Source organism: Barbus barbus, assembly GCF_936440315.1.
Source record: "Barbus barbus genome assembly, chromosome: 25".
Classification (NCBI taxonomy): domain Eukaryota; kingdom Metazoa; phylum Chordata; class Actinopteri; order Cypriniformes; family Cyprinidae; genus Barbus; species Barbus barbus.
In genome coordinates this window covers 15,779,098-15,800,806 of record NC_136753.1, presented here as the reverse complement: position 1 = coordinate 15,800,806, position 21,709 = coordinate 15,779,098, and the positions used below count along the sequence as shown (strand labels likewise).

At 37.3% G+C, this 21,709-nt stretch overlaps 2 protein-coding genes across 8 annotated transcripts in view; both read left to right on the top strand.

The window, feature by feature from the left end:
- LOC306844649 (ecotropic viral integration site 5 protein homolog) overlaps positions 1-10,580 on the top strand; it is a 50,137-nt gene extending 39,557 nt beyond the window's left edge. For all 7 annotated transcript variants that reach the window (XM_079376935.1, XM_079376932.1, XM_079376937.1 and 4 more), the window contains 2 exons: positions 4,433-4,528; positions 8,580-10,580. In XM_079376935.1, coding sequence (XP_079233061.1) covers positions 4,433-4,528; positions 8,580-8,852 — 369 coding nt within the window. In that variant the 3' untranslated portion in view covers positions 8,853-10,580. The remainder of the gene's footprint in view (positions 1-4,432; positions 4,529-8,579) is intronic.
- A 411-nt stretch (positions 10,581-10,991) lies between these two features.
- Positions 10,992-17,376, top strand: LOC306844651 (zinc finger protein Gfi-1-like). The gene is made up of 7 exons (XM_079376940.1): positions 10,992-11,122; positions 13,717-13,920; positions 14,297-14,497; positions 15,028-15,425; positions 15,511-15,648; positions 15,768-15,933; positions 16,017-17,376. The coding sequence occupies exons 2-7, from the start codon at positions 13,809-13,811 to the stop codon at positions 16,193-16,195; spliced, it is 1,194 nt and encodes a 397-aa protein (XP_079233066.1). The 5' UTR covers positions 10,992-11,122; positions 13,717-13,808; the 3' UTR covers positions 16,196-17,376.
- The last annotated feature ends 4,333 nt before the right edge of the window (positions 17,377-21,709 follow it).

The window sequence follows — 21,709 nt, the reverse complement described above, 5'->3', positions numbered from 1 at the left end:
GAATGAAGCCTTCACAACAAAAATGCAGAGCATCAGCATTGCTGCTCCTCAGCATTGTTATGATCTCTTAGAGTGGAGTGAAGTTGGTTTTTTTTCTTTTAGTTTTAACACCTAGCTGAGCTCATGTTTGAAACGGCTGCTTGCACGGCCCATGGGACCGCAGCTTAGCTATCTTCATTACCAGATGAGAAACCACTTCCTATCAGGCAGAGAAGCACACTGAGCTATAATCAAAGCTCACATTTTGCTTTATGCTTTACTGCTCTGCATTCATAGGATCTATTGTAGCAGAGAGATTTAGCTCAGCATGTGTTTGTGAGATGCATGCATAAAAGTGAACAAAGAAAGAGCAATAAGAGAAATCTCAGTACTATACTAATGCGTTGCAGCAGAGGGAAACAGTGACATTTAAGCGTTTCAAATCACAAGCATCTGAAACTCTGAAATGACAGTGTTTGTTGCCATGCCAACCTCGAATAGAACAACAAATATGGCCTAAAGATTTTACCATTTTAATTATTCATCAGGATGCATGTCTGTTGTAGGTGTTTGATTTTAACGTTATAATAAATGCGCAGTTTCTTGTCTTTATCAGAGTTGCTGAGCTCATGTTAAACTTTAAGGTACACAAAAATAAGAAAATCTAATATTTTCAGGTTAACATTTAACATTCATCAAAGGTTAAAAAGGAGCAGTGTCACAATAGAGTTCGTTCCATCAGATAAGAATTGCTCAATTTAACGAAGTTGAATCTTCTGCAGAAACAGGACAACAGTTCAACTCTAATATTACAAGTTCATCAGCATCACCATTCGATTGAGTCATTGTGGCTCAGTTCTGTTCTGCTTTTTATGTGAAACGGTTATGCTGTTTACCTGTTGATTGTGAAAACATTAAAAAAAAAATTGTTAACGAATCTTTGAACTGAACAAACATTGGATATGCTTTTTTTTTTTTTTTTTTTTTTTTTAGGAAAATGTTTATAACTGAATGTATTTTAGCTTCTGAAAAGTTGTTTCATGTTTTTCCATGTAAATATATTGTCATGTAAAAGACTTAAAGCTTGTTCCGTTGCAATAATTTAATGCAGTCAGCATTATATTAGGATTCATGTTTGCACATTAAAGAGATTAGTTGAAAATGCATAAATCAGGGAAGCACAATTTTTTGTTTCATATTGGTTAGACTCATACTGTTGTTTTATTGAGTGGTATTATAAGTAAGTATTGTTGGATAGTAGTAGGCCTGGGTATTTACTCAAGTTTCATAATTAGGGGTTCAAGCCCAAAGTGCTGAAACCCTATTGTAATATTATATATTCAATTCAATAAAAACTTTTTTTTTGTACAATTCATAAAACTATTTCCACACAGGCACACATTGCAACCTCCCCATGCTTTTTTGCATCGTATCATGTGTCGATGATTGCCAGAGATGAGCATCAAAAATTGGCAATATTAAGAGGATTTAACATTTGCAATTAATGTAGGCCTGTTACATTATTCTTATTATTAGGCCTATTATTATTATTATTAGATTACTTTTATTAATAAATTACATGAAAATATTACCCCACAATAATTCCATAGTGCTTCACCACGTGAGGACAATAAAATAGACTATTAGTTTACACTTTATTAAATGTTTTTAAAAAGATTTTTTAAAACGGGTCTATTTATACAATCAATGGATCATAGGCCTATAATTAAAATGATTAACACTGCAGTCATCAATGAAAATTCAGAGCAGCTTTATTTCAGGCACTGATTTTCAACTATTAGTGCCGGGGCTAAGCAAGTTTCTGATGGGGCCCTAGCGCCGCCACTGCACACAGACTTTGTACTACAGAGCGGCAGTACTTACCACACATTTGACAAGATTAGATATTTGTCTTTGGTGCTCAGTATCTGCAAATCATTTGCCATTGTCCTATCAGTCATCTCTCATTAAGGTCATTGCACACTGAGTCCAAAATTTTCGTATGCGTTTTTTCGTATTCGGAATCCAAGAAATTTGTCACGCACCGAAACCTTGGACACTGAGTCTGATGCGTATTAATTAATACGTTGCGAAACATTTTGCAAAACAGTAGCCTTACTAAATTCAGTTTTCAAGCATTGAGGGTGATTTTGTTGTCCTCTCGCTTCTTAAAAAAAAAAAAAATAGAAAGGAAATATTGGGTCCATCCAATCCTGAGATATAGAGAGGACGGAGAGTGCTTATTAAGGAGCAGCGGGATTATCACGGGCGATTTCAGAGGCAGTGTGTAAACGTGATTGACATAACGTGAGCTCTTATTTATTTTTCAATGTGCGAAAATTCCGGACGAAAAGTTCGGACACAGTGTGCAATGGCCTTTACTCTGTGTATGTGGTAAGTGTGATAAGTAACTTTCATGTGCTGTAATATAACGGGCAACCGCTAGCTTAACGGGCGATGTCATCGTCCATCACGATGTTTCCAACTTGCCTGGAAGTGTCTATGTGTGTCTATATCGTCCTAATGCACGGTGAGGAGGAGACTGGACTAGTGGCTAAAGACTCTCCAAGGACCACAGCTGGAGAATTGCAGAAAAGAGTCTCGGGGTCAGAAATCCTTAAAAACAAATTGTCAAACAGCACCTATAGCACCACGTTGTTGATATATGACTACCCCATTCAGTGAAGTAAGGAAGCCATCACTCAGACGTTTGATGTCCCTAGCTGCAGCCTGCCACCTGCTGAGTGTTAGGAAGTCAGCTAACTGCCTTTCCCTTATCACAACACTATGGGGGGAAGGGGGAGAAACCTCAAGAAAAACACAAATTCTTGGAAGAACACTTTAAATTCCTCGCCATCCCCATCCTCGGCCTATCAGAGTGCTGCATGACAGCCGAACGCCGACCACAGGAATTGAAAACACCCTTCCCTGCTAGGAGGGTGTGTGTGTATGCGTTGATCTTACCTCAGTACCTCTATAACACACCCCTTTCTGCACCTCTTCTCCTTTTTCACTCCTCACTCTGTCCTGTGTGGCTTGCCGTAACTGTACCAATGCAGAGGAAAACGGCTCTTCGCAGCATGTTTGTAGCATGTGTTTTGATTCCCTTTTTAACAGGTGTGAATGCGGAGGGTAAACATGTTATGTAGTGTGTACACGTGGCTGTTCAATACCACAGCTCCCCCAAGGCATTCAGCAGCAGTGAAAAACACAACAGCATTTATAGCCTCACAATCTGTTCACATATATTTAAACCAATATGGCCGCCGCAACGCTCCCAACAGATTTTTCACTCTCACTTGCTTCTTAAAGCGATGGTTCTCTCAACAATGAACCTTTTGTCAATATTTCTTCACCAAACCCATACAACTTGCTTCTGTGGAATGCAAAATGTGAATTTTTATATTTTATAAAATATATATCTTGGCAACTTCTTTTAGAATAAGAAAAATTGAGGACTGAAGCAGTCAAGTTTCAAGACCATGAAAAAGCTCTTAAAATATAGTGGACGTATTTGTGTAATTGATTACACATATTTTCTATAACCATATAATAGCTGTGTGTAAGAACCAAATTATAAATCTCTGACAATATAGACTACTGCCTTAGCTTTGTGCCACATTTATAAAAAGTGAATCCAATACATGAAGGCGTAATTCTTGTAGGTCAGGTCTTTTATTTGAATCAGTTGATACGGTTCCCAAATCTGGTCTCACTGATTCATTTACAAATTGGACTGATCTGGTTCTCGAATTCAACTCAGCCATTCTGTGATCTAGTTGTAGCAGTTACCAACTCACTGAAGGTTTGTAGGACTTCTAAGATTGTGGCGCACTAGTCATATGGGTTACTTTAATGGTACTTTATAATACTTTTTATAGTGTGTGCAAAAGAGCAACAAATATTGAAATTGTATCCTTTTATCCACGAAAGAGAGCAAGTCATGTAGGTTTGGAACCATGTGAGGTTAGTTAAATGACTTTGTATAAACTAATTCTGTAAATGATCGCAAGTAGGGAAGTCGTGGCCTAATGGTTAGAGAGTCGGACTCGTAATCGAAAGGTTGCGGGTTCGAGTCTCCGGCCGGCAGGGATTGTAGGTGGGGGGAGTGAATGTCCAGCGCTCTCTCCACCCTCAATACCACAACTGAGGTGCCCTTGAGCAAGGCACCGAACCCACAACTGCTCCCCGGGCGCCGCAGCATAAATGGCTGCCCACTGCTCCGGGTGTGTGTGTGTGTGTGTGTGTGTGTGTGTGTGTGTGTGTGGGGGTGGGTGGATTTGTTCACTACTCACTGCTGTGTGTGTGCACTTGGATGGGTTAAACGCAGAGCACCAATTTCGAGTATGGGTCACCATACTTGACAGTACGTCACGACTTTACTTTTTTTAAGTTGTTCTAGGTGGTTTGCATAGTGATTATAAAAATATATACATTTTTTTCTTTCATTTAGAAAGAAGAAGGAAAAGTCCAAGGTCAGCTCAACAACACAGACTCCAGCCAGTACATCCGAGACCTCAAAGATCAGATAGCAGATCTCAAACATGAGGTAATGTCCATGTGTTTCTAGATACTTTTTGAGTATTGTTTCAAAACATTTTTAGACTATGCACACTTTAAAATGGACAGAATAATAATAAGGGCATCAGCTAGGCCACAGATGGCTTCATCTGTGAATGCATGAATAAAGTGTGAATAAATGGTAACACTTAGGGTTACACTTACAATAAGGTTCATTAGTTATGTTCATTAATGCATTAAGATTAACTAACAATGAGCAATACATTTGTTACAGTATTGATTCAACTTTGGATTTTAATAATGGATTAGTAACTTTGTAATATGAACTGAGAATAATAAATGCTTTACAAGTATTGTACAAGCAGTAGTTACATGTAGTTTTGTGCACACCCTGAATGGTTTCTTATGAGTCTCAGTGTCAAAGTCTACTTGCTAGTTGTGATGTTTTACCCACCCGTGATATGCTTCTTTTCCTGCTTGATGTATGTTTTTGATCTGTACCTTGTGTTGTGTGGTTAGCTTATTTTTCACAAGCTTTTAGCATTTTGAACAGATTTGTTAGTTTTTCACTGGCTTTTTTAAAAAGTGTTAACTACGCCCTGTGCGTGGCCTCTTCCTGCACTTCAGTTTGCCCGCACACACCCCTTCGCACTCTTAGCACTACACCTATCCGCTCACAGGTGCTGTTATAACCACCCCAAAATCTGTTCTGTCGACCCTGGGTTTTAATAAAGTGTCTGCACCTCTGGTAGAAGGTTGCCCTGATCAAATGTTTGGGTCATTAATCAAGACGGTTCTTAAGTAGACCAACAGTGGACAGATACAACAAGAAATGCAGACAGACTTTTCAGTACTCATCCAAATAACAGTCATGGATGGGTAATGTTTACAATAGAGGGCTGAGGTAGGGCTGGGCGATTTGGCCTAAAATCAAAATCTCGATTAATTGAACATTTTAACTCGATTACGATTAATGAACTATTATTTTATTTATTTATTTTTTGCCCTCATAGTTCACTGAGAAGTTTTGTACAGTAAATATGCTCACATATTACAAGTGAGAGATTTTTGAATGAAGGGTGCATTACTTGATTTTAAACACTATCTACTATCTATGATTATTTATTGAACATCAATGTTAAACAACTGAAATTAAAGCACACATTGCCTAAAACGAACAGTCACTTTGTTCTTATAAAAAAAAGTAAAAATAAATAACTTGCACTTTTGGAAACAAAATAAATTATTTTCAATGTTTTTCTTATTAAAAGTAGAAAATAAGCAGTATCTCTTCTAAATCAAATAACTCTTGTATATCCTGTAAATAATATTTTAAACAGTGCATTTCTTGCATGCACTGTTCATATTCAGTAACGTGATTGTGCTCCAAGTGTTGAAACAAATTGGTGGTGTTACCTTTGGACGTCGAAACTGTTTTTCTACAGTGTCTACATCTGACTTCATTTTGTTCGATGTCATCCTTACTGAAGCCAAAATGTGTCCAAATGACAGAGACTGCGTTTTTCTTTGGTACAAGCTGCTCTTGTTGCTCAGTTGTCTCAGTGATTAAGCTCTTCATGCTCGACATGTCGGCGGAATAACGTAATGTAAGGGAGCGCGGTCAGGTTCTGAATGTCAATTTCGATTACTTTTCGATTAATCGCCCAGCCCTAGGCTGAGGGCACAGTTCTGCATTGGAGTGATATTCAAGTTAACAAATCCAGAGGTTTTAGATGTCGTCAGGGCTGACTAGTTTGCAGGAAATCACTATTAGTGGCATGCATGCTTCTCTTGTGTGAACTTTTGATTGTCTGTAGGTGGTGCAGTTTTTGTGGCCAATGTGTTGTTTTGGTTGTTGCCCACTTCTGGAAGTGGGATTTCTGGTCATTTTTGTTAGTTCTGTGGCAGTGACACACGTCAAGCTGTGCTACTTGGTAAATAGCTACAGAGGAAATACTTGCACTCTTGAAAGTCTGATGTATAATAAATTGATCAACATGGACAGTTAGTTATCATTTTATCAAAGTTAACTTCATGAAAAATATCCATCCATCCATTTCCCAAACTGCTCATCCTATGATTCTCAAAATGGGGTATAGTTTTAAAAGGTATAGTTTTATTTTCTAATTGCAAGAAATATTTTTGAAATACTGGTTGATATGGATGGTGTAATGTTTATTTAGAATTTGACATCACTTGCAGTTGTAAGCATTGTGTTTGGAAATGTGTTGACACAATATGTGCAGTAGGCATGACCTCAAAATTGACGTTTTTTTTTTTCCTTTGACGTATTTATGGAACAACCAGTTTTATAAATCCCTAATGTGATGTTTAATACACAGTATATAGCCAAATGTCACCTGCTTTAGTTTTTTTAGCTAGACGTTATTCTACAGTAAGAAAGCTAAATTGAATGTGGAAGAGCAGAACAGAAAACGGAAAGCATTTAATTGATTTATACAGGGTGCAGGTCAGGATGTAGACTGATTTTCTCCTCCTGCTTAATACTGACAACAAAAGGCTGGTGGTTTGCGGTCAAACAACTTTCTACTAAATCGTTCATTCTCGGGCCATCTCAATCCCTATCAACAGAGTGCAGCAAGACAGCTTTACCCCTTAAAGCCTACCAGGTTCCTCTTCGTGCACAATCAAACAGCAGCATGAATCCTGTCTTGTAGCCACAAACCCTTACGAACAAGACTGATTTGGTTTGTGGATGTGTAGTTTGAGAGAAGAGTACAGATGTTTTTTTTGCTTTATTAGAGTTAATCATGTATTAAAATGACTTTTTGAAAATCTGATCAGGTATAATTGGTCTAAATCAACAATTGTTTCAAAGCTAACTTCATCAGTTATCATAATAATAGTACATAATGGCAAGTTTAATAAAATCACTCCCCTTTCATCTGAAAATAAGTACTAGAGATTTGTGGACTGAAGTTGTAAAGTTATGCTTAAGATCAGCCACACTAAAGTCGGCTTAGTCATAACCTTAAAACAAAAGGACGGATGCCTCGTATCTGGTTGCTATTTAAATCACGTATTTGCTAAACAGCGAGAGGTTTCCAATCAGCCACATTTGCACCAAGCAAAACCATACTTGAGCTAATCTCTCAACATCACAAAGTCATGACTTGTCATACTTGTGGCCTCACTTGCCATTTTGACAGTCTTCCGGCTTGTTCACTTTTTTTTTTTCTGTAGCCTCTACAACCCACACATCAGCCGTCTTCTATGTGCATTGCATACGAATGCCACATGAACACTGTGTTCTCATTTTAAAAACTCTTGGTTGTTTTAGAGTAATATCAGATGGAATGACTACATTGTGGAAGGGACAAAAAACTGAATGTTACTGATTGTGGTGAAACTGAAATAGCCATGAATATGTCTTTCCCCACATGTCTGTCATTCTGTGGCAGAATGTTTCAGGTAAGAGTGTATACAACTCCATCAACTGTGTGTTATACCACAGAGCATGTTTCTCAGTTCAAAACCACATTTCACACAAGGACTATTTCTTGACTTAAAGTTGGCCCTTTCATTTACTACATTTTTTGAGCATGAACTTCATTTCTTGGAGCATTGTATTATACTATATGACACATGGTTAATCCCTCAAGTTATTACTAGCTTTTTAAATAGTTCACACAAAATTAAAAGTTTTATAATTTATTCACCCTCATGTCGTTCCAAAACCATATGCATTTTTTTTCTTCAGTAGAACACAAAATATGTACATTTGAAGAAATGTCTTCTTTTAAGTTCATACAGGTTTAAAACAACATGAAGGTGAGAAAATAATGGATTTTTTTATTTGTGACCAACTATGTAGTTAAAGTTGTTTGTTGAGAATTAATTTAAGCATTTTCACCCTTTTATCCCATTAAATGTGTTTGTTTAAATGGATGGTGCTGTTCAGAGATTGTGCATTGGTGTGTGTTTTGCAACTGTTAGCTTTCCTATCATTATCTTTTGTGAAGAAATAGTTTCCTGGTGTTTCATTTGCATGTTGTCAAATGAAATGGCTGAGGTGTTAAAGTTTCAGTTCTGCTGACGCTTGCTTTCTCTGCTTGTAGATCCGATGCTTAAGAGGGCAGCAGGGCTTACCCGGCCAACCCAGTTTTGATGGGATTCATATAGTCAATCACTATGGAGGGGACAACGAATCCTACCAGTCCTCTGATGAAGATGGAGTGAAGCTGTCACCCCAGCTGACCAGTCATCAGGTTAGAGGCCGGATCACACTACATCCAAACCTGGAGGACTCTGAAAGTGAGGGTGATGAGGAAGAAGATGCCCTACGACTTAGTGTGCCCTCAAATGGCAACCATAAGACAACTACAGTGTGATCATCTGGAATGGTGACACAAATTGCCATTGAAGGTCTGGGAAGGAGAGTGTGACTTTAAGCTCGTCCTTAAAATCTGCCTACAGCATTGAGCATGGGACTCGTACTGGAGAACTTGAAAAGCCCTCGTTCATCTTTACAAATGGACTTATGGAGTCATATCTTTCTTAAGGTCATGGTTTACATCTGCGTTTGTTTTGTTTTTGCCAAAATGCGTCAGATGTTTGTCCTGGCACTAGTTTTTAATTTTAGCCTCAAAAGAGAGGACGAATAGGCCTGTTTAGGCTCTTTGAGACCCTTATAATAAAAATCAACATTTTGTGGCACGACAAGATTCCCAAACCTTAAAAGGGGGTGTTTCTAATACCCCATAAATTTTTCACATTACGAGAAGCGATTTTGTATAGCGTAGTCTTTTATGCATTAAGAATTTGCATTGTCATAGCTTTTATTTTTTAAATCATCCTTTTTTAACAAACCACGAGAAACCAGTGAATGCATAACTTTTGAAGGAAACGTATTACAGAACACTATTATCTTTAAATGGACATTAAACTTGTTCCATATTAATACAGTGGTGTCATATCGTAAGTTAGCAAGCCTTGTTTTCCTGGCATGAATTATACGATTGGGTCTTGAACACATTAAGTGTGGGTCAAGGAACCAGCATCTGTGTAAATATGTACATGTTTTGATTTTTTTTTTTTTTTCATCTCCATTATTACTTGAAAATATGTATTCAATGGATGTCATGTCTATATTGTAATGTATTGTACAGTTAAGTTGAAAGGGATGTATTACTGAATTTGGGAGGTCTTTGGAGGCAACAACTTTTCCTGGCACACTGCTGTCCAGTAACTTTTATGTACTGTAGCTTTGATATAGTCAGTTCTCCGTTTCACAGAATGGAATTTTTGTTTTGTGCCTGGAAACATTCAATGAAATTCTTGCTGATTTGCAATATTTTCTACAGTATGTGGTAGGCCGAGCATATTATGAATAATGAATACCTGCAAACTGATGGAATCGAAGGCAGCGAGTGTTGGTTAGTGGAACAATGTTCTCACTTTTTTCTGGCCTTACTTAAGCCAAGCACTCACAGGCAATGAGAATACAAGTACACAGACAGCCCCTCCTTTTTTTTTTTATATCCATATTTGTACCAACTAGCTTCTGAATCAGTTTGCTCATTTGCACAGATGACATGCATATCACTTCACAACAATGGAAACTACTACTATTCCCCGTTTTTGTCAGTTGAGCTTCACTCTACATTGTTGTTCTTCTCCAATGAGTTTGTATGTCCCAATGGTTCATTTGAAGACTTTAGAAATCATCTTCAAAGCAAAGAAATGAAGTTATTTCACATCAGTCTGCTATTTCTGATGTTATGCTTGGCTGGAGATAAATAGCACCTGAGAACAAGCCTTAAAACCCATGGTAATGGATGTAAAGTTGGTACACTATTTGCCCACCTTTTAAAATGGCTAGTTCATCTACAAAAATAAGACTTTGGGAAACGAACTTGCAAAACATCAAACACTAAAGCGATTTAAATAATTAAGTAAAAACATTATTTAAAATGAACTAAAATCTTTCAAAAATGGAATTCCTGTGGCATGTTCCTGTGGGGATTGGAGGCTTTACACACTGTTGACAATGCAAGATAAGTGTCTTGAAGATGATGGATATGTTGATTCAGATCACAATAAAATATCATTTGATAGTGGCCTACGAATGTCATGCTTTGTTCGCATTTTTCAGTGCAGCATTAGAATTAAAAAAAGAGAAAATAAGAAAATAAGTCATTATTTAATGAGTTTGATGAATCGAAAATGTAGTCATAGACTGTTTATATATATATATATATATATATATATATATATATATATATATATATTAAAATAGCTAACATTAACAACACAATACAATTTAGCAGATTTGTTTCTCTAGAAATCAAGGAAGAAACTTGCACCAATGTTGCAAAAATACCAATGTATTTTTATCCGTATTGTGCGAGATTTATTTGTTTAAATTTTATGTAACTGTCTTACATGACAAATAAAACAAATTCACGCTTCAAGCATTGCGCTTAAATAAACAGCTGCTGAAGGTACAGCCCTCCTTGTACCGGATTACTATTGAGATGTGTCGCAAATAACGTTCAGGAAGCTTTTTGTCTATACGCTTAAAAACCCATGAGATGTGCTGCGCGCTCTTTGCCTTAAACTCACACACCGCGACCATCCTCAATTCATCTTAAGTGATCAGGTAAGCGCTGCGATTCATCTTGGCAAATGAGCCCTTTATCAAATTTAAAGTGATTGTTAGGTATTAAACGTTGCCTGCTTAAATCAGGGTTTCGCCGAGAGCTAAATCACAGTTCGCGCGTTTCCAGTTATGCATGAAGTTTCATACTGTAATCTACCTACGAATTTAACATTAATAAAACTTATTGACTCATCTCAGCAGTGCAAATGTAAACGATTTGATTTGCAGCGTTTGGTATTTCGTTGATGGCATTAGTTTGTCAATTAGGACGTACATGAACGAATAGGCTACCAATTTGAGAAAAGCATCGCGTTATTTTTGGTTGTTCGGAGAAATCTTTTCTCTAGTCTTTATAACTATTAATTATGCACTGTATTTTAGAAGTGTAATATAATGCTCATTATATTAAAATGTATAGGCTATTCAGAAAAAAAGAAACAAGACTACAGTCAGGATTTTTTTTTTTCTACTTTCTAGTTTAGCTATTGAGAGTTTCTTTCTATGGATCGTTACACTGACGCGATTCTGGGAACGACAAAGGTAGGCCTATTTGGTGCTGAGATTCAGTTATTTTTCCCGTTATTACAGTAAGTAGCTTTGGGTTTCTGTCACTTTCGATATTTGGGATAAATAGGCTGTATAAATATATCCAATATATCATGTTCGTGAAGAAGCACAAAGCAAAAGTGAGATAATGTTTGAGCATCAGTCAAGATATTGCCTATAGTGTCCTTACATTATCGGTGTCCTGTCTACCGGATGCCCTGCGGTGTGTCTAATCGACAGAGGGCACGTTGCGCTTTGATTTCCTGGGCTTCGCGTCCTCTTCTACAGATCCTGGACTGTGTGATTGTAGCCTACTGATGGGCGAGGCAGATTTCACAAATCCATGCAGACTGGTCAAAAAAAGTGATCGAAACATGAAAAAAAGATGAAGCAGTAACATAGCGGTTTGCCCACATCATTTTACAGCTTTTTTCCCAACATGACAGACTGCAGAAGCCTATATTGCGCGCTATGTAAATGAAGTGAGGGCGATTCATTTAGGAGACGGCTGTCACGAGTCAAAGGCAGGTGAGACGCAGACTATGGGCTCCCACTGATTGTCTGCAGCACGAGCTGAATGCGTGTCCCTGTTGTGTCCACGACAGATCACCAGCGTCCACTCTGAACAAGGCAGCTCTGTTCACTGAGAAGCCACGAAACTCGAGAACACCGTGACCCCGCTGGCGTGTGGACAGCTTTATTCCAAGGCTACAAAAACCAACTTTTACCTTATCACTTTGATCAAGCCCGATTAACGAACCTATAGTCAGTTAAAAAATTAAGAGCAGCATGTTAAGATGTTTAACTTCAAGGAGCATTTTAATTTCGGCATTAACTAGACTTAATACAAATGCCATTCCACAAAATGGTTGATTTTGAAAATGTAAACGATAAATATTTTATTAAAAATTAAACTTCAGAAAAGGAATACACTGTCATATGACATGTCTATGCCTTCAAAACTGGCTTGACGGTAATTTTTATTGTTAATTTGGCCATGTTTCGCCTTGCGCTCAAGGGCATGACAATTAATTGCGTTTATTAGAAAGAAAATATGATATTTGTACAAATGTCAGTTTAATTTTTTTAAATTCCAAATTCATAACAGGGTTGACTAGCCTATAGGATCAGTAACCATTCAGGACAAAGGTAGAAAAAACTAAAAGTTGTTAAGAGAGGACAAACTTTCTTTGAAGAGTTGAAGGTGTCATTATGATGTCGTTCAGATTGTCGTAGGACTTTTAGTTTTTTAATGGAATTGTACATGAGGGGGCGTGGTGACGATAAAAAATAGCCTAAGCCTAACCTGAAACTAAAATGTAAAATATATAGAATTAGCCTAAAGAATAAATACAAAATCACAGTTCTAATTTCATTAGAAGAGCAATATTTCTTTTTTTTTTCATCAAAGTGTGCATTTGCGAATGCAGCAAACGACAATGAATTAAAAAAAAAGTAGGCCTACATTTAGGTTATGTTCGATTTTTGTTGATGTGCATATAGCCTATACTGCATATAATAAATAGTTGTGTTAGCATTTACACATATTCATGTTTAAAATATATTAGGCTTAATTTAAAGACACAAAAAGATTATCCATCAATGACATCCATATTGTGCTAACAAAACACAAAATAAGTGAAACACAAAATAAATACATTTTCGGCTGTTTTCCGAAGTAAACTTTGTTTTTTGTTTTTTTTCTTTTTAACAGACAGTTTTTAATACCTGCTACACAAATCATGAGTCTATAGAGGGAGAAGGCAGGCTGGGTTGCCGTCTCCGCGTTTCCTCTCCCCCTGCAGCTAGGGATTGAGTAACACATTGATAAAACAGTGTATCACTTATCCTGATAGCCACGGTTCCCTCCGGACCTGTCTGTCCTCTCGATGAGGGGCGGACCAATCACAGGCCTAAGGCTTGGTAGTTGTTCCTTTAAAGCACCTGTCTTCATAACACCTGGCAGACGAGAGAACTGCTTTACGCATGCTCCCAATCTGCCTCTATACAGACGCGCTGCTCAACCAATGGTCTTCAAATCTTTTCAGAGATAAAAAGCCGCCGCATCCGTGGATCTGACAGATTGCCTGATCTTCACTAATGACTGAAGACATAGCAGGAAGGAACCAGAGGATACACAATGCCTAGGTCTTTCTTGGTGAAGAGCAAAAAAGCCCACAGCTACCACCAGCCACGATCTTTGGAGGATGACTACAGCAGACTTGATACTATTTTAGCTCATATATGTGCAGGTATGTCATATTATATCGATTTACTGATAGTGTGGATAATGCCTCGCAATTATCAAAACAGAAAGTGTATAGGCCTATTCGTTCAAAATAAAACCCTTTTATTATGACATTTTTCCTTTTAAAACTATTATTTGTCTGATTCCTAATAGATGAAAGACAGACTTATTTGTCTAAGAAAGAAAGTGATGTAAAATAGCTGGCACATAGGCCTATTTGACTAGCATATAGTTTTTACATTTGTGTGGGGGGAAATCTAGATTCTAGATTTTAGTTGGCACAGTCAATACGTACTACATTAAACGTTCGTGAACAGTTGTGAGAAATTGTTTTTACATAGCTGTGATTTTGACGGGAAAAAAATGAAATCTCATAACAGAAAGCAAACCTTCAGACGAGTCCGAGTGCTGTACGGATGCCCTGACAGGCGACACGGTTGGCGCTTGTTCACCGGACTCTCACCTGGTGGATCAAGCGGATCTTTCTTCCAAGTCTCCTCTCAGCTGTGGGGGAAGCGTGTGCGACCGCTCCTCAGATTACGAAGACTTTTGGCGACCTCCATCACCATCAGCATCACCTGGTATGGATTTATTTATTAACATAGCCTATTTAAGATGTCTGAATCTCATCACATTTGATCTACAGTGTGAATGCACTGTTATACGACTAATGCTTTTCTTTACATATGAATACTTGTCAAAGTCAACCTGTTTTTTTTTTTTTTTTTTACATTTTGTTTTCTACCAAAACATTTTACATGTCGGTGGAAATTTGCACGACACCATAATATTAGGTATGCTTCGTTCGTTTTGGTTCATCAGACGGAATTTAGGCACAATGATATGTAGGCTATCAAATAGCCTAAAAATATGTAATTGTAAATCTTTTATGTTTTGTTTTAAAAGTATTTAAGACATTTGCGAAATTAACTTCAGCAGATTTTAGCACAAATTGTAGGTAACAATTAGGCATAAATTGGTAAATGATAATAAATAAAACAAAAAACAATTTGACCCTTGGGAACACAGCTATGTAAGTAACTGTAAAATCCCTAAAGGGATTATTAAATACGTGGAGATCATTAAATGATCGATTTTGTTTCTTTAACAGAATCAGAAAAGTCCTTTTCACCCTCCGCTGAGGAAACACAGCCCTTCGCTGTCCCCTTCAGGCCTTACGCGTGGAGCAGGTACTCGGGATGTGAAATCAGACAGTTGGTACAGCGTACTCTCAACCATCAGCACTCTCTGGATCTAGACCGGCCTTCTCCTCCAGCCTATTACAATGACCGCGTGGTCGAGTCCTCTCTTTTCACTGAAAGAGGATCTGGCGCTAGCATTTACAACAGTTATAGTTCCACCGCCACCCTATTCGAGCGCGCCACTGCCTCTGGACTTTATGATGACAGCAACATACTGGGAAAAGGAACTGAGATGAAATCCAGCTCTGATGTGATGTGTAGTCGTCTCCTGCTGAATGGCGCATACAAATGTATCAAATGCAGCAAGGTAATGTAACTAGCGCAAATAGCTCTCTCGGATTTTTATTAATCACGATTAGACATTAATAAAGCTTGCCCTCTCCGTTCCACAGGTGTTTTCTACTCCACATGGCTTGGAAGTTCACGTCCGGAGGTCGCATAGTGGAACAAGACCTTATGCTTGCGACATCTGCGGGAAAACGTTTGGACACGCAGTCAGTCTGGAACAACACAGAGCTGTTCATTCACAGGTAGAGTGCTCGAGTTTTCTTCTTATTTGGTATTATAATGAAAATCATACCAAACACATCTAAATGAAATCGATTGAATGCAAAAACGAATTTTTAAAAACACGCTTTTCATCCCACAGGAGAGAAGCTTTGATTGTAAAATCTGTGGGAAAAGTTTTAAAAGATCATCCACTTTGTCCACTCACCTCCTCATACACTCCGATACACGGCCCTATCCGTGCCAGTACTGCGGAAAGAGATTTCACCAGAAATCAGATATGAAGAAACACACATTCATCCACACAGGTAAGCTAAATACATGGAGAGAACTTTATCTATAGAAACAGAATTTTGGATAGAAACGCTGACGTATGGATTTTCTCTCCCAGGGGAGAAGCCGCACAAATGTCAGGTGTGTGGGAAAGCTTTCAGTCAGAGCTCCAATCTGATAACACACAGTCGAAAACACACCGGATTCAAACCGTTTGGATGTGACCTCTGCGCCAAAGGATTCCAGCGCAAGGTCGATTTAAGAAGACACAAGGAAACACAACACGGACTGAAGTGAGGAAACACTTTACCAAACACTATTGGACAACCCATCGGGACTTTAATAGTCTCTTTAATTTAACAAGCTACAAATGCTCATTCATGAAACATTAAATCAGTGTTTTAGAGTAGGCGACTAATAGCGTTTACATTAGTTGTAGAGCTGTTTATGCTTTGTGAGATTTGCCTACGAGTCAGCAGCAGGTCTGGCAGCTTTCATGGTGATGTTATACAGGGTATCACAGGGTATCTTGATCCAAATCAATAGCCCGCTGCAGAGACATGCCAGGCATCGTGTCTGAACCCAAAATATTATCACCAAAATAATCAGGGACGAAATATAACCGCCGCGAGAAAGGACACTGTATCACCCAAAATATCATATAAATGCTGAAGAAGAGAAAAATCACCGCATCTCAAAAGAATGTCACTTTGTTTTTAACGCTGCAAAGGGAATGCTGGCAAAACAAGCACTACAATAGATTGCGAGATTTCATCAATAAAAGCATTGTTTGTGTACTATAGCCCAACTTAAATGATTTGGCAACTTGTCGAAGTCTTTCCATTCATCATTTTTTTCTTTAGCGTACCCTAAATAAACAAACAGGCTGTAAGAACTCAACTATCTAGCCTAGGCTATACCTTTTTCATATAAATTAAATCGATAAATTAAATTTGTTTTATATCATTTACACTATTTATTGGAATAAAGAATTTTACGGAGAGATATTTCGTGTGTATTTTTTGTGTCATTTTGAAAGTTTGTATAGCCTATTGTTTCATACAGATTTATAAAACCTCTGTACGTAGTGCGCAACAAATTACTTGGCTATCTTGAGCTAGGCTTTTTCATTTCATGATTGTAAATGAAAGCATTTCATTATTTTAAGAATTCAGTATTTCATTACATGTTTAAAATAAAATGATTTATTCGAAACAAACTGTGGGAAATTGTAAATGTGTTCCGCGATATTTTCAAGATAACGAATATGGGAAAGACCAATAGATAGATTAATGGAAAGTAAAGAATTATTTTATATTAGACAGGAAAGGGAAGAAAAAAATAAAGATGATTGATCAACTAGCCTATGTCTTTAAATACAATAACATCTCAGTCTACTAATTCACTGAAGGCTGAGAGGAGACCATGAGTCAAAACAGATGAATTGAAAACCAAAAATTATGTATGCTTGTATTGTTAATAAAAAAGACCAAAAAAGTAATATTTTGACTATTTATTTGTCCATTTGGTTTCAGACACCTAATTGTCAACTTTTCGATTTATGCACAGCCCGAGAAATGAATGTCACATTTATTGAACACTATAAGGTTTATTTTATAGCCTACTTTAATTAACAATTAACTGCAGAAATTATGAATTACTAGCGCAGATCAATTAGTCATCAAAAAACAGGATAAATCTGGCCAAAACCTTAGCCTAGATTTTTTAATCGAAATGTAATTTTAGGCTACCTGTTTTTAGCAATCATGTGCAGATGTAGTCAAATCGAACGTGGTCTTATCTGACCATGAAAGCAATTATCCCGTTTTATTTACACTCTAAACACTCTTGGATTTATCCTGTTAACCAAACTGAGTGTAAATAAAGAGAGTTTATTCAGCAGAAACAGTTCACTCCCGCGGAACAATAGGGCGGGTCAGTGCATTCTGCTTCCCTGCAGCCTAAATTGGCCCCGGGATATAACGTCAACTTTTCTAGGGATCTGGCACAGTGAAGGTAAATAATGTACGTCTAAAATCTGTTTGCAAAAAAGCAACCGCCCATATACGCCGGATAATAATAATAATAATCCATTTTCCAAAAGTAGCTACCCTCGACATTTTTTTTAATTAAATTCTTTGTTAGACGCAATGGTTCTTGGATAGGAAGACACAATCAAACAACACTAAGCACCACTTACTCCATTGATTGAAATCACTGACTTATCATGGCTCAAATCTTACTGCATTTATGCCCGTGAAAATGCTGAATATTTTAAAACCCTGAAGATTTGACTGCAGGGAACATGAAAATGCATATTTATTCCAGAGAAAACAAGAGGTGGGATTTACATGTCCTGCTGTTGTTTGGAAAATCAGACATGCCCCAGGAATTAGGACAATATTTGGCATGTAATCTGCTCCTTCTTTTTTGACTTTATCAACAGCTGATAACATTCATGATTATCAGATTGACAGAATCATTGAAGTCCTATCCATCATTTAAAATGCAGCATTAGTTAGAGAACATTAGTGTGCAAGAATAGACAGTATGACTGTACAGTGGGTATAGTGGATGTGGTCCAGGGTGCTGCAGGGATTGCACTGCCTTAACGTAGGTCAGTATCCACCACAGATGTTTCAATCCTCTGCAGTTCACTCAGAGGGAAAGTGCAAGCTTCAAGTGGACCATTAGGCCAGGCCAGATTTCAGTGAGGGTTTTAAGACCGTTGCCCCACAGCCTCCAGGCATATCAAATATGAATAGAAGAAGTCCTGGAAAGAGCCCAATCAATTTCAGTGGGCGAGTAATCAGAGCACTTCAGTCTTTGGTTTACAAACACACACACACACACACACACACACACACACACCTACACTAACAAAACAAAACATAAAGGTTGCTATAATCTGTCTGATAATTTAAAACAAAGGCATAAAGAGTTATGGAAATATTCACATGGTGGTGTATTGAAGTAAATACATGACTATTTTAATGCTTAGGGTTATCTAAAATTAACATCTGTTACAAAAAAAATATGAAGGATAACTTACGTTTCACTCTGGTTTTAGATGAGAGACCCAGGATTTAATTTAAGAATCAGCCTTCAGAAAAATTCATTACCTTAAAGCGACAGTTCACCCCAGAAAACAATTATTCTGTCATAGTTTACTCACCCTCACGTCGTTCCAAACATGTATGCCTTTCTTTTGCAGAATAGAAAAGCAGATATTTTGATGAACCAAACTGTTTTGGTTGCCAGTGCCACTGAGTTTCATTTTCGATTTTTCATTTAGAACATTATAATTTTTCATCTTTATGTTCCACAGAAGAAAGAAAGACAAAGAGGTTTAGAATGATATGAGGGTCAAAGAACAAACAAAAAAACAAAAATACTATTTTGTTTTGGATAAACTAGAAATTTTGAGCAAATACACCTCTTGATGTACGTGCATCATGGTGAAGTTTTTATTACCATCAGGTTGAATTCATGTACATGACACACTAATATAAATCTAAAAAATATACATACATTTAAAAAACCCATTCCAATTACATTTCATATTGCAGAGTAAAAATTGAGAAAAAAAATAATATACATAAAAAAAGGAATAATAATAAAAAAAAGAACAAGTGCATGACCAAAACAAAAGGATAAAACAATCCAAAGTGGGCCTTAAAACATGTTCTTAAAACATTTTAATGATAGACAAACAACATTTCCTAAGTGACCAGACCAGAGAATATTAAGGACTAAATCCTAGGAATCCTCCAAATTGCCAATCATGACTTGAATACTGTGTTAAACATATTTGTAAAAACAGCCTGAAAACCATAGACACTTTAAATAGAAAAGATGGGTGGGGTGGATTGGTTATGGTGTGTGTTGAATAAAAATAATTTCAAAAAATTTTTTAAAGCAGAAATATCATGTAAGCAATTAAGCATAAATAGGTAAGTACTGTATTGGATCACCTGTGAAACATATTTTGTTTTTTTTATCAAAGATGAATTACTCAGCAGTCCCTCACTCAGCCAGATGAACAGGAGGGACAGAAGAAATGCAGGGCGTCTGCACCCCTGTGATGGGATAGCAGTGGAAGTTCTCAGCGAGACAGGGCTCAGATACTGTGTTCTTTTGTTGTGGCGCTTTATTCATTATTTACTTGATCTGAAAAATAGACTGCAAGACAACTGCACAGCTGTCATCAGGCAGTAGGGTGAGGATACAAATTATTCATGATTTTAGAAAGAAAGGTAGATAGAATAAAAAGAGAGCGAGAGAGAAAAACATAACAGGGAATTTGCTTGGCACAGATGACAGACCCTCACACTATCTGTGAGAAGAACAATTTGCACAGGTTTTTATGAATTATACTAGATGAAAATATATATTTTTTAAAAGTTTTACTAGAAATTTCGATGGGGGAATTATGTATATGTGTATATTTGGTATTTGAATGTTATGTATATGAAATCTAAACTTTTTTTTGTGAAAATTCTGTGCAAGTGCTATACAAATGATACAACTTTTATAACAGTATATATAATATGGAAAAAATGGATGTACAAATATTAACTCCAGTGTGACAAAATGACACTAAATAAAACAAATACGTCTATGAATTAAAAAGTAATCTCAATAGCAAAGTCTGATTTGCCCTAAACTTTGCATCAGGTTACAGTGTGTGAGGCCATCAGTGTAAAGTGTCTGTCTGCTCCTATTCATCCTATTCCAGTTTGACATGACACCTCAGCACAGACCCAAGGGAACAGGGAGCATTTTTCCAGTCTGCTCTGGGATGTCCCAGCTGAGCCTGAGTACCACACTTTTACTGCCCAAACGCCACACACTTTTGTTTTGAAGTCCTTGTTGTTTTCAGGACTGTTTAACAAGGTAAGTCTCCTGAGTCCTGGCGTGCTCTAAAGCCAGTCACTCTGAAGAGTCCGTAGGGGTTGAAGTATGTGTGTGTGAGAGAGTGTAACAGGGAAAAGCTAAGTGTGGGGGTCTTAGTAAAAATGGGTAAGACCAGTGGTGATTGCCACAATTGGGAGACATTAGACCTGGGTGAGCGGCCAAATGTGAGCTGACGTTTTCCTTCAGGTTTAAGGCCCTGAAAGCTTTTCCATTAGTTATCTCGCAGAGGGGACCACCAACCCCTGCACAGCACGCAGTCGGCCTAGAGAGCCCCCACCAGCTGCTGAGAGGTGGGTGCAGTAGGTTGCTGCTCATTTAAAGACATGTTTATCTGCTTCATTTAGCATTACATATCACTACCACTATTTGGATGCTATAGCTGTCGCTCAAAAGGAGATGCCTTTTTCGTTGACGAAATAGGGCAAAATTAGGCAATAGTGTTACAGTCAGACAATGTAAGGCACTTAATAGCTTCTTGTTTATCGAACTGTTGTATTAAATCAATATCACATTTGCAAACTCCCTTATCATTAAAAGCTGTCTCTCTCCTTAATTCATTGATGTCTCACAAAGTTCCATTATAATCAACAAAGCTCCCTACACTGCACAATAAATCTTATTTACATCCTGTTTATGAAAGGATTCATAAGCTTGCATAACTCAGCACTGAACAAAATTCCGGTGTTTTGAGCAGTGAATGGATTCTGATTAACATTGTGTTCAAGGAATCAATAGATATGTCTGTGATACATTACTCAACGCTGCAAAAACATGTTCATGACATATAAAAATAAAATGGTAGATATGTGTAAACAGCATATATGTAATAAACGTTTAGAAATCAGAATTCCAATCAGACAGTTTCACTTACGGATCACAAAAACAATGGAAGAT

Excerpts from the sequence above, each read along its gene's own strand:
- LOC306844651 (XM_079376940.1), top strand. The coding sequence starts at position 13,809 with ATGCCTAGGTCTTTCTTGGTGAAGAGCAAAAAAGCCCACAGCTACCAC. Across the intron at positions 13,921-14,296 it reads TTTAGCTCATATATGTGCAG|AAAGCAAACCTTCAGACGAG; the intron begins GTATGTCATATT and ends ATCTCATAACAG. Across the intron at positions 15,934-16,016 it reads ACACACATTCATCCACACAG|GGGAGAAGCCGCACAAATGT; the intron begins GTAAGCTAAATA and ends TTTCTCTCCCAG.